A 13,417-nucleotide genomic window follows, 5' to 3' on the forward strand; every position below is an offset into this window, starting at 1 on the left:
ATGACGAGTATTATGAAGACAGCTTTTACCAAGTTCACAGGCAGAAAAAATGTAGAAGAATGAACCATTCTTCACAATGCAATAAATGAAACAGTATCTGAAACTACAGAGCAGTTCCATAACCACTGGACTACCTGTTTTCCAAGCCACCAAGCACTTCTATCACTCTGAATTAATCTGAATGCTTGTATGAAGTAAGCCTGACTTTAACAGAAAAAAAAATACTGGTTTACAAGTTTACAAAAAAAAAAAAGGTGAAAGACTTTCTGCAGATGAACCAACACTGATATTTCATGGATAAAATACATCAAACTATAAAACACATTGGATCCCAAATGCACCTAAGCCAATAAATGATACTTTTGCACAAGGCAATTATATGAGCAGGAATTAAAGGGAAGAGCAGCACATTTATCTTGCTGAAACTTTATTTACCTCTAGGAACAAAGAACTTGGAAAACAACCAGGTAGCCTACCAAAAGCAGAAAATTCACTGTTCTTTATGGAAAGGATAGTTCAATCACATAAAAGGTTTTGAAGACATCATATGTAAACAAATACTATGTGACCAGAGGAGTTCTAGGATATTCACTGCAAGATGCTGAAAACAGGTAAGCTGGTAAAAACATGAAGCAAAACTGTAATGTAGAGTATGAAATGGGAAGCAACCAGTCCTGAGCGTTACAGTAAAATTATTACAAAGTGTGGAGAGGAGGAGGAGGGAAGATAAAGAGCAAATATTAAATATGACTGGGGATAAGTAAAATCAGAACTCAAATTGCAAGAGTATGACTCTTCAGAAAGCACAATTCAGAATAGTGATATTAGAAAGGAACAACAGCTGACTCATAATCAGAAAATTAAATGTCACTGTTTTTTGTAAGAGCCCAAAGTTTCAAAGCCATGAAACACTAGAAAGTTATGACAAAAAATAACACTCATCATGTACAACACTAAAATGATACATTCTCTGATTGATATTAACAGTATCAGACATAGCAGACATGTCTACGACTTACACATTTCACAGTCTTTACTCATTCAAGGTCCCACCCACATCACAGAATACACAAAGCCATCTCAAGGCCTTACCTGTATGCAGGCGAATGTGAACTTTTAAACTCCCTGAGGTGGAAAAGCTTTTCATACAAAATTGGCACTTGAAAGCTTTAATGCCAGTGTGTGTTTTTATGTGTGCTGTTAGAGTGCTCTTCACGGCAAAGGCGCGGAAGCACTGGGGACACTTGTATGGCTTCTCGTGGGTGTGAATGCGAATGTGGCGCACTAAGTCACTTGGTTTTTTAAATTCTTTAGAGCAATACGGACAAACATGCCACCTGATTCCATTTTCTTCACGTATAGAACCTGAAACAAAGAATATCAAAATGAAAGCTTTTTAAACCTTCTAACAATTCTTGAAAAATCCCACTACATTGATGCTATTGTATGAAACAATCAGGCCACAAAACCACTTTGCAAAATAGATGCCATCACAACATGCTTCAGAGAAGATTAACTTCTCTCAGATATATTCTACTTTATGAAAATGGTGATGGGCTGTAATGACAAAAAACCCCCAAGAGAATCCTGCTGAAATCCAAATCACGCAATTTCTATGCCACTTAGAAATGTAGAATGCAGTTGTAAATGCCATATAATATACCAGCTAACTCATAAAGAACATATCTAACATGAATTTATCCAAGAATGACTGTAAATCCTTAACCACAACCACACCAGATTATTTTACATACTTAACAGTTACCTAACTGGAGGAGATACTTTGCTTGACCCCCACTTTTGCAAATTCAGACTTAAATTACATTTTTAAAACTTGTAAAGGAAGAAAAACTGCACAAGTCTTTTTAATAGATTAACAATTTAGGACTACTTTTTTAATAAAAGTTGGTTTATGATCCAGGAACCCTGAAGTCTGTCTTAAGGCAACAGGACATTTTTTCCTCAACAAAAAATGAAAGAACCCCTTCTAAAACCTATCAAAGCTTTTTATTCAGATATGTTGTTCAATATCTGATCATCTGCTCATTTAAATCAGTAAACCTAGTGTTTTTTCCCTGTCAACACACTGAAGTCATGTTACTTTATCAAAAACAAAAGTGGTTTTGACCCTACAGCAGTGTTTGACCCTACAGCAGTGACCTTTTATTTTTATTTGTAGTCACAGCTAGAGAGTTATTGCTGTTAAACACAAGAACAAAATAATTATACACCAGAGGAAAAATTTAATGTTAATTTTTATCACAACTATACTGAAGAAGAAAAATTTTTATTTTAGATCAATTTCTCCTTGCAAAAGAAAAAGCAACATCAGTGTACCTATGCAGATACTACAGACAGAGATCAAAGGCTGCATTATAGCACTGAATATACCAGGCTGGCTGCTAAAGTATGAAGGCTTTACATGGAACAAACAATTTCTAGCAGCCATAAAGCTCAAGCAACCTTGAAACTGTAGTTGCATTTAAGCACATGGAGACAAAATGCAGGATTGTACACATATAACACAGTACAGAGGCAGAATAACAACATGCATTTATGGTGACAAAATCATATCAGTTCTGTGACCCCAGAGACAGGTGACATGAAGATTATTCATAATGCCAGCCTTTGTCCTTCCCTATATGGCTCAGTCAAGATCTGCAGTCCTGCCCTTATGTCCTGTAAGGTCTCCCTTCCAAAGGGGAAGAACAGTCCTTGCAACAGTTCTACTCTGGGATACACAATGAAAACCCAGTCCTTGTCAGAGAAGAATGATGGGAGAGAATAATAGATTCACATACTTTGTCCTTTTCCTGTAACTCCACTGAATTGATCCAAAAGATTCAGAAGTATAATTTCACTTCATGCCATCCTGACATGGCTTTTTTAATGAAAATATATTTTATAATGAAAATTATAAATATTATTAAGCATACTTTACCCTGCATTTTAGATAAGAACAAATAGTTTTCATAACTAATCCACAATACATTTTGGGAAATCCCTTAATAAAGCCATAAACACATCCAAATTTATTACACTCTTTACAGCACAAGAAATAGAAAGCAGTGGCAGGATTACCAGGCAAAAATGGTGACTTTTTCTTAATGAACTTTTTTTCTTTTTTATCTAGTTTATCTGTAGTCTCTTGCTCCTTGTCTTGTTCAGCACTATTAGAATCAGCCTGATGATTTGAGAGGCTCGGGACATCTGGGTTCTGATCCTGGGCCCCAGCAGCCTTAGCCTGGCTGCAGTCAGTAGAATGTGCAGAGACAGGAATTGACGACAGCCCGCTGTTCTCTAATGCTTGCTAAAAAAAGAACAAAAAAAACTTCTAGATTAAGGAAGAAACATTCCACAGTTATCCCCAACTTTTCTCAAACAAGTCCTGGGAAGATACAATGAAAATATAATTAAGGGAAATATGTGTCTCGTTCTCACAAAATTTCAGCTATATTTCAAACCTTCAAACACATTATTGCGCAGCATTGATTTCTGATTGTCTGTGAAATTTTAGGTTGTTTTTTTTCTGCACTCACAGCTGCCTTTTAGGAAACAACAACTTACTCTTTTTCTTTAATAGCTATCAGGATAATAGTTATGTATCATGTTGTTACTCTTTGGAATTCCTCATCACATTCCAGACATTAGACAACTCAGCACAAGTAACAGGATGAACCTGCCCACAGCTGCATATAACATTTGGGTCTTCCAGCCCCAAATTTAAATGGTATTTAAAAGTCTAGAGATGAAAAGGTACCCTACGGGATAGCAGGCTACCAGTAACGCTAAAGAATATTATTCTCTGCCCTGATCCATCCTGTTTGTACCCTTCTGGGGCACAGGACGCAGAATAAGCAGAGAAAGTAATTCACCGCCCTACATTTCGTCTGTTACACCACATCGCCTTCTGCCATTATCAAGGACAAAATATAGAAAGTTTTTCAGGAAAAACACTGGCTGACCTCAGAAAAAAAATTCTTGCGCAAATAGGAAATAATCAGATAGCCCTTATTAATTAGAACAGGGTAAAGGCCAGGTATACATTCTCATGTTTTAACCAGATAAAATATGTTTCCCTTCTTGAATGATATTCTGTTTTAAGCACTGCAGAACCTAAGGACACGCCATAAGCTGCTTCCAGCCACCAGGAAAAAAGAAGGCTTAAGGTAACAGTAAAATACTTAAGGTATCAGTAAAAATATCCATGTGCAGGGCACACTTAAAGCCATACAAAGATATATTGGTGCGGTCCATACCCATTCAATAAATCTTTACAATTCTTTCTTGACTAATGGATTGTCTAGAAATCCATAAAGAATGCTATAATTGAAAATACTGAGAATGAATTTCATTAAAATATAAGAAATAATGAGAAAGGAAACACTGAAATGTAAAGCTGTTCTCACATAGAGCTCTTACCTGCAAAATATCTCTACTAATCCCCACTGCAATGTTGAGCTGCTGACCAGGTTGTTGAGGCTGGTTATTTTCTACAGGACCTGGTTCTGATAACTCAAGGAGCTGCTGAATGACATCAGTGACAGTCTGCTGACCCTGATGAGCAGCAGCTGGAGACACCTGGTTTTCTGTCTGTTGAAGAAGTGGAGACCGAAAATGTGTGGCCTGAAATATACAGTGGTACGTTTGTCAAGGAAGATCAAAAGTACATGTTATGAGCTCACCTGTCCAGCTCCCTTACCTGACATGCCTGGTAATTGTGCGCTAGGAGGATGGCTACTTACACAAGACATAATGATTTTACAGAGCCTCATTTAAAGTTTGCTTACTCCATTATAGAATTGCTTTTGTACATCCCCTTTTTTTTCAGTTCTTCCCAAGCTTGAAATTGTAAACTTACAGCTTGAATTAAATTTACTGATAACTACTGAACCTTCAATGAATTTAGAAAACAAAGGGAGGGATCAACTACACAACTCCACATGGAAAGTAACTCCCAAAAGAAATAAACTGACATGGCTATCTTCCTAAAGTTCACATTTATCTCGAACAGGTCCTTTGTAAAAAAACAACCTTCCATCAGAGGTTTTTTTTTTTTAACTAAATTACCGGTGTTGCTGTATCAAAACATTTCAGAACAAACTACTAACTTTTCCCCTTCAATTTGGAACCCTTGAAACCACTTAGTTTTAGAGGAATCTCTTAATATTCTAAAAATTTAAATACACATCAGGCTCTATCAGAATACTAAAAAAAAACTGACGTTAAAACAGGAATTTCCCAATCTTTAATTTGAAACTGTGTATCTTAGACTATGTGAGTAACAAATATGAAGGAAAAAAGTGATAAAGAGCCTTGGTATTTATTTTAAATTAAATCAGAAATAAAGACTCCTGTTTGCCTACATTTATAAACTTCTCTTGTTATGACAAATAGACTGCATAAGTATACAATTACTGAGACAACTGCTTTCAATATTTTTTTAATTGCAGAAAATAGAAATACATATTTATACAATGGTTAGCCCCATAGCTGGGTATCCCAGAACACACAGGTTATTTGCTTCTAATATTTACTTCTGTTCCCTAAAAAGAACCATTTCAAGGTGCATGTGCAACCACACAGAGTTATAAAAGGCTATCTTCTTTCAGATTATTTTTAGCAAACAATAATCTTAGGCTTCACATTTATACTATTTCCTTCTAATCTGAAAACTTCCCTGAGATTTTCTTTATACTGACACTTTACACTAGACAGTTAAGATGACAGTCACTGTAGTAAAGAAAAGATGGTTACAAAGAATTGTATTAAGAAACATTAGTTTGACTTGGATTATGTCCTGTGTATTTAATGAAGTATTCTTAATGAGAATAAGATACCTTCTCATGAGATAATAAAAACCAAATCCTGATCCTGCTTCTCTTGCATGCATGTGAGAATATCACTTGTTACTTTGCTGATTTAACCATTAGTTCTTTTTTCACCTCACTAGTGAGACACAAAAAGACTCCATATCACTTCATACTCCAATTTAGCAAAAGTGCTATAAACATTTCAATATGGGTGACACACTATATTGCAATGAGAATGGCCTAAACAGGAAGCAAACTTCAACAGAAGCAAAGCAGTTGGCTGAAGAGTGTAACAGCTCTTTATAGACACTATTTCTTTTCTGGAAACAGAATGTAAAGAGACTTTTATGTAGAGCAGGATGCCTACTCTAAAAGTGTATGAAATTCCCCCAGGTTTTAGCAAGAGAAAAATTGATGTCACTGTTAATTAATTATTCTTAATTAAAATTAATGTTATTGTTAATGAAGGAAGTTTTCAACATCATCTTTGATATGAAAATTACAGCATTATGTGAATTCAGCCAGTAAGTCCTGCATATTATACAGCAGTTTACATACAGTCTCATGGAGGTTATCTTTTTTGAACAATAATGTTCACACATGCACATATATGAAGTTTGTTACCATTACTCTTAAGATACATTGTTAATTATAAAAAGTTTCAGAAGTCTCTTTCTAGGTCTTATTTGAACATCTGATTTTAAAGATAACATGGAGAATGAAGTATTTTATTACTGCTTCATAATTCCACTGTTGTTCAACTGGAACAGTGGACCTTGCGATGACCCTTGGTTTGTTTGATCTGCTGTGTAACACAGTGTGCTTGCTCTGAGTGAATTATTCCTTCCAGTCACAGTAACTGTAAAAAATTAGAGCAATTCTTTAAATCAAGTAGTTTATTGTGATTAACTTTTTCTGTTGCCATCCAACTTCAATACATGGCTCCAAGAGTAAATTATCTTCACTAAAATGTCATACTTTATTTCCAAGTGTCAGTTTGCCTAGCTATGACCCTCAAGCTTTTTTTTCTTCTCCTCTATTAAGATGACAGACATCTCCCTCTTCTACAAAACAGAAGATGAAATCATGCCTAAGTATTTCATCTGATGGACAAGGCAGCTAAAGCACCTTGAATCTCTTCACTTACAAACACACCATAGCATATTTTAAGGATTCTGATGGCTCTGATTCCTCCTGTATCATTGAATACAGTTCATGAATAGTGAACACTATAAACAAACAACTGAAAAAACCCTAAAAATTGCCAGAACTAAATATTGACCATATACAGCCATGGATCTGGAGAGACTTTGTCAATAGCTCAATTGTATGAGGCTCAACAAGGCCAAGTGCTGGGTCTTGCACTTAGGTCACACAAACCCCAGGCAGCATTACAGGCTGGGGGCAGAGTAGCTGCAAAGCTGCCTGGCAGTTTTAGGCAATTCTGAGAGGAGAAGGCAATGGGATCCATTGCTCCCAACTCATACCTCCCACTAGAACAACCTGGCACTCTTCACATTATCACAGAATATTTTGGAAGGGACCCATCAGGATCACCAAGTCCAACTCCTGGCCCTGTGCAGGACGCCCCCAGGGTCACACCACATGTGCAGGACACCCCCAGGGTCACACCACATGTCTGAGACCATTGTCCAAATGGTTCTTGAACTCTTGGTGCTGTGATCATTTCCCTGGGGAACTTGTTCCAGTACACAACCACCTTCTGGGTGAAGAACCTTTTCCTAATTTCTAACCTAAACCTCTGCTGCCAAAACTTCAGGCCATTCCCTCAGGTCCTGTCCCTTGTCACCACAGAGAAGAGATCAGTGTCTGTCCCTTTTCTTCCCCTCATGAAGAAGGTGTAACTGCAATGAGGTCTAAGTCTTCTCCAGGCTGAACAGACCAAGTCCCTATCATTATTTGTGAGGTGACCATCCTCATCCTGTAATGGGCCAATGTTATTTTTACACTGCCTACTGCCATTAAGACATGCTCTTTTAATTGTCCCCCACAGTCCTGGCCAGCTTCAGCTGCAGCTGAACCTTGGCCACACATATTTTCTCCCTACAGCAACAAGCAGTACCTCTGTACTCTTCCTGTGTCACCTGACCTTGCTACAACAGGGCATACACCTTTGTTTTCTGCCTTATTTCCTAAAGATCTCTGTTCAGCCAAGGTGGCCTTCTGCCTTGCCTGCCTGACTTGTGATATTTGTGAATTGCCTGCTCCTGTGCCCTCAGAGGGTGATATTTAAAAAGTGACTAGCACTGATATTCCCTAGCACCTGCAAAAACATTTTCCCAGGGGTCCTTATTTACTAGTTCCCCGAGCAGCCTGAAGTCAGCTCTCCTCACATCCAGAGCTGAGGTTTTGCTGGCACTTTTCCTCCTGTCAACAATTTTAAACTCTATTGCTTCATGATCACTGTGGCCAAGATGGTTGCCAATTTCTATTTTCTGTGATCAGATCCTCTCTGCTGACAAGCAGTAGATCAAGGAGTGCATCTTTCTGTGTCTTCTCCCTTAGGACCTAATTCATAAGTTGCCATCCAAGTTTTTTAGCAATCTTCTGGCCCAGGTTGTATCAGCTGTGTGATTCTCCCAGGTAATTTCCGGCAAGTTGAAGCTCCCCATAAGGACAAGGGCAGGCAGTTCATTTAGAGGTGTCTCTTTGCTCCTCAAAAAATAATTCCTCAATGTCATCATCCTGCCTGGAAGGTCTGCAGATCCACAATGATACCAGCATTATTTCTTTGCCCCTTGATTCTTACCCAGGCACTCAACTATTCCATTGCCAATTGTGAGTTCCAAACATTCCAGCCCTTCTACCACACACATTCAGTGCTACCCCTCCACCTCTTCTGCCCTGTCTACATAGGATGAGCTGTTTATGGTGACTTTAAAGCTGTACTGCCACATTTCCCAGATCTTGGCTTTGTGAGTACAACACAAAATAATCAGTAGCTGAATTTGGGGAGACTGTACGTCAGATGGTCTGTCCCTAAGATACCATGCTGCAACCAATAGCTGACAAATAAGATGCTGGATAGCTGCAACAAAATCTGCCAGAACTCCCAGGGGGACTGGCGCATACAGACCTTCATGTACACTACAACTCTTTGCTATGGAGTTCTAGAAAGTCAGCCCTGCATCATCCTTCCCCAGCTCCATGGCTCCTCCTGAGCCCCAGTTCCTCTGCTGCCTAAATTCCAATCAACTCAACCTGTATGGAACAGCTCCTTCCCTCTCCAACCAAACCATGGTAATCCCTGCAAAATAAAGGCAGAAGGGTAGGGCAATCCAGGATTTTTAAGAATCCTTACTCTCTGGTCTTTTTATACAGAAAAGTATTTACCTCCATTCTGAAGAGCTGTTGAAGAGACTTACATGCAAAATCATGAGTGCATAAACAAATGAGGCAACATAATGGCAAATGAGGCAAACATAAGATTCAATATCTGTTCCACCTCTAAATAACCAGCTGCATTCACCAAGGAGCTTCCCTTCACATATCAGCTGATCCAACTTATCACAAAGTATCACAGCATACCCTTTTTCACCAGGTAAATGAAAATTTACAAAATTATGTAAAGTTTCTCCCATTTATAGTCTTGATCCAGAAACATGACCAAAATTTCACACTTACATTCTTCCATTTGTTATCAACAGGTTGCAAAAGATTAGTAGGGGATGTTGTTAAAGGCTGGGTGACAGAGTCCTACAAAGAAATCAAAATAATTTAAATCTTAATCAAAAAGAAGAAAAACATGGCTGATACAAAACATGGCAGAAAAGTAGCACAGAAAAATCAGACAAAGTGAGAGAAACAGAAGTACACTAAATCATCTTAGCTATAAATACTAATGCAGCAAATGACACCCTTACAGTCACTATAATTTAGAAATATTCTCATGTATCACACAAGAGTACACTCTTTGGTAGCACAGCACTTCAGCAAATCCAAAATATTTAAGCAACAAAAAAACCAAAAAACACAGCCAGCCACGGAAAAAAACACATGAGGTAGTATGAAGGAATTCTTTTCCACCCTGCTTTTAAGAGTGGGCTTGAGAAGGTAGAAATGTAAAAAAAGACTCAGACAATATATGCACTTGTAAACAAATAAGACACATTAGTCCTTCTTTTTATTATTTAACATGGAGAAACAAATAGTATCTGCCCTATAAAACAACTTCAGAAAATGTAAAAAAGAAAGCTTTTCCAAACACCATTACTAGACAGGTTATTTCAAGATGAATCAGTGCAAAATGAAGTTTAGACTTCAAATGTTAATGTTCTTCTTTCAAAGACTGGTATCACTCATCAGCCACTGAACAATAAAGCATGAGTTGGAGATTAAGCAAAGCAGAGGGGACTAAAGATAGAAAAGACTGTTCTAATAAAGAAAAAAAGAAGACGACTATGGTAAATTAAATATGCACTGGCTCAAAAATTACTGTAGTCTTATGAAACCAGAGACATTTTCTGAATTTTAGCTCTTTTTTATATTATGGTAAAGAAAAAAAACATCCAAGGCTTTCAATAAAGCTATGTTTTTTCCTTTTTAATCTGCCTAAGAAGAAGCTAGCATTTAAATAAGTTATCAGATATATACAGAAGAATCCACTATGTGTTTATATAGACTAGAATCATATAAACAATTTCTGAAAACTACTTGAAAGTAATAAATTTTTTCAATAGTTCTAAAACTTCCCCATTATCAGAGGAGGCTAACATAATCTGTAAGAACAATAATTATACTTCACTTAGTTGCAGAATTAAACTGCTACATTTTCACCAAAGTGTCAAATTGTAAATACTTTTTTGCATATAGCTGGCCAATTTACATTTTCCTAATATTTAATCCTGCAAATTAATACCAAAAATCAGACAAAACTTGAAAAAGACAAAAGACAGCTACAGGTCTAGAAGTTCTAACCTATCTGAAGAATTACTGGAATTAAGATATAGACTTAATTAAACTCTCAAAGGCATTTTCACTATATATAAAGCAAAGCTTACCGCTGTAACATGAGATACATCTGTTGAAGCACTTGCAGAATTCTGTGGACCACCCATGTGCATCTTGCTGATATGTGTATTTAAACTACCCAAGCTTTTGAAGACACAGCTACATTCTGTACAGTTGTACGTAGGGCCATTCTTCACCTTAAAAAAAAAAATAAAGTAAATTTTCCCTACACCTACCAAATATTGTTTTTTCATTATTTTTCTATATAACAAGTATACTAAGGGATTATGAGAGCTAAAATGGTCTATTTTTTTCAAGTTACCAGTATGGAGTTATGGAATCAGGCTGGTACCTCTTGGATATATGCACATTCATAAAATCACATATAATCAATGTGCATGACTACAATTGCTTACTGCCACTTGACAACATTGTGAAGCAGCAGACAGCAAAACTCATGTCCCGTGGCAAACAAGGCCTCAGACTTTTCTCTCTTTACTATCTCCTACCATTTCACACTTAAAAGCAAAACTGAAATGCAGCTTTACAATTAAGATATGCCTGAAGAGAAAACATCATACATAATACAAATGGAAGTTTGGAAGTATGAGATGAAAAAAACACAAACAAAACCAACACCGTGAAGAGCATGGAAGTTTAATGTTTAGCTTGAACTGAATTTGAACAGACAGAACAAGAAAGTGATCAGCAGCCACTTGTTTGAGACTTTCAGACCAATGGGTTAAGGTAATTAAAGCAGTTAAATTTGCAGATTACAACCATCCTCACCTTTCCTCCTCAGTCCATCACACATCAAAAACATTTAGTGACATACTTGCAACATGCAGGTACTTAAAAGAAAATACATGGCAGTATATTATTGAAGAAAACACACTTGCAATATATTATTGAAGAAAACACACTTGCAATATATTATTGATATTTCATGTTTTGTGATATTAAACTGCCAACAAGACTTTCAAAAAGAGGTATTAAGTAATAAAGTATGCTACATCTAAACTTTAGGAGTGCTTCAGGAAGTGAGAGTCAACCTGTAATTCATTATCAGCTGCAATGTTATTTTGTAACTGTCGCAGAAAAAAACAAAGAATTCATAGAGTTCCACACAGGCTTGAAGAAAACACAGCAACAGCAAGAAAGAAAAAAAAATCAATAAGTTAACCAAAGCAGTAACTCAAATGCAGGCTCAGGACTGTAAAACACAGCATAGGATGTGATCAAGAGTGTTTATTTAAAGTATCTTATCCCACAGCTTGTTTGTTTCTTACAGAAAAACAGAGTAACAGAGAGAAAAGTAAAAAGTGAACTAATTTTGAAAAAAGTCAATTTAAATTATTAAAACAATGTTGGCTCATTTTTTTATGTAGCATAAGCTATCACGCATAGAGAGCTGTTAACCTTGAGGATGACAAACCACACCAGAGAATCACAGAATCAATTAGGTTGGAAAACACCTCTGAGGTCCTGAAGTCCAGCCTATAACCAAACACTACCATTTCAACTAGACCATGGCACTGAGTGCCAAGTCCAGTCTTAAATATTTATCTCCAGGGATGGTGCCTCTACCACTTCCCTGGGCAGCCCATTCTAATGTCTAATCACCTGTTCATGAAAGAATTCCTCCTGATGTCCAACCTAAACCTCCCCTGGCACAGCTTAAGACTGTGTCCTCTTGTCCTGTTGCTGGTGGCTTGGGAGAAGAGGCCAAGCCCCACCTGGCCACAGCCTCTGTCCAGGGAGCTGTAGAGAGCAATAAGGTTATCCCAGAGCCTCCTCTTCTCCAGGCTAAACATCCCCAGCTCCCTCAGCCACTCCTCACAGAGGGCACCAGACTCCTCACCAGCTTCATTGCCCTTCTCTGGACATCCTCCAGGACCTCAACATCCTTTGTGAACTGAGGGTCCCAAACTGGAGACTGTACTCCAAGTTATATGACTTAAAATAATTAAGTGTATCACATAAGACATATTCATATGCTAAGGCATATCCTAAAAGTAAGAAACTAACATGCTGAAAGGATCCTTAGTAATATCTACCATTGTAACACAAAAATGCAAATCTCAGGGGAAGAGTGAGAACAAAGATTATATTGTGCACACAGGAAATAAAAGAAGCAAAAAGCACTACCTCTGTCCCTTCATAATTTCAAACCAAAACTAGGTCTCTTTCTATGGGTATTTCCAACTACAACTCACTAAAGTCTGCAAGGAAATCAAAGAACAAAGTTGCATAGATCATATTTCTAAGAAGATTGTATTACTTTATCACAGCAGTACCTCCTGAGTCTTAAAAACTATCAAAAAGAGAAAAAAAAACAGACATAAAGAGGTCTGAATCGTTCTTTTCTTAAAACTTATTCTGGAATTTTCTTCTACTTGTAACCAAAAAAGCACTGTAAAAGGCTGCAAAACATACTTCAAAGACAAATGGCAAGTATGTTCTACAATAGAATTAGTGAGTAGGTGTTTAGCCTTGAAATTTTTCACCATTTTCTGCTTGGCTACTCCTGGCTTACTTTCATCTGATTCTAGCCCTTGTTCTCCCAAGACTGACATAGGTACATTTTTGTGCACCTAACCCCACTATTTATTAATCTACCCATGTACTGAAAA

At 37.2% G+C, this 13,417-nt stretch overlaps 1 protein-coding gene across 8 annotated transcripts in view; it reads right to left on the minus strand.

Annotated features, from left to right (window-relative positions):
* Window positions 1-13,417, minus strand: part of ZNF236 (zinc finger protein 236) — a 77,551-nt gene that overhangs the window by 42,364 nt on the left and 21,770 nt on the right. For 7 of the 8 annotated variants that reach the window (XM_030226428.2, XM_030226432.2, XM_030226416.2 and 4 more), the window contains exons 7-11: window positions 10,835-10,981; window positions 9,459-9,530; window positions 4,423-4,626; window positions 3,082-3,310; window positions 1,093-1,365 (exon numbers count right to left, since the gene is read on the minus strand). In XM_030226428.2, coding sequence (XP_030082288.1) covers window positions 1,093-1,365; window positions 3,082-3,310; window positions 4,423-4,626; window positions 9,459-9,530; window positions 10,835-10,981 — 925 coding nt within the window. The remainder of the gene's footprint in view (window positions 1-1,092; window positions 1,366-3,081; window positions 3,311-4,422; window positions 4,627-9,458; window positions 9,531-10,834; window positions 10,982-13,417) is intronic. The other variant, XM_050971826.1, reaches the window with a different exon arrangement.

Source organism: Serinus canaria, chromosome 2 (assembly GCF_022539315.1).
Source record: "Serinus canaria isolate serCan28SL12 chromosome 2, serCan2020, whole genome shotgun sequence".
Taxonomy (NCBI): Eukaryota; Metazoa; Chordata; class Aves; order Passeriformes; family Fringillidae; genus Serinus; species Serinus canaria.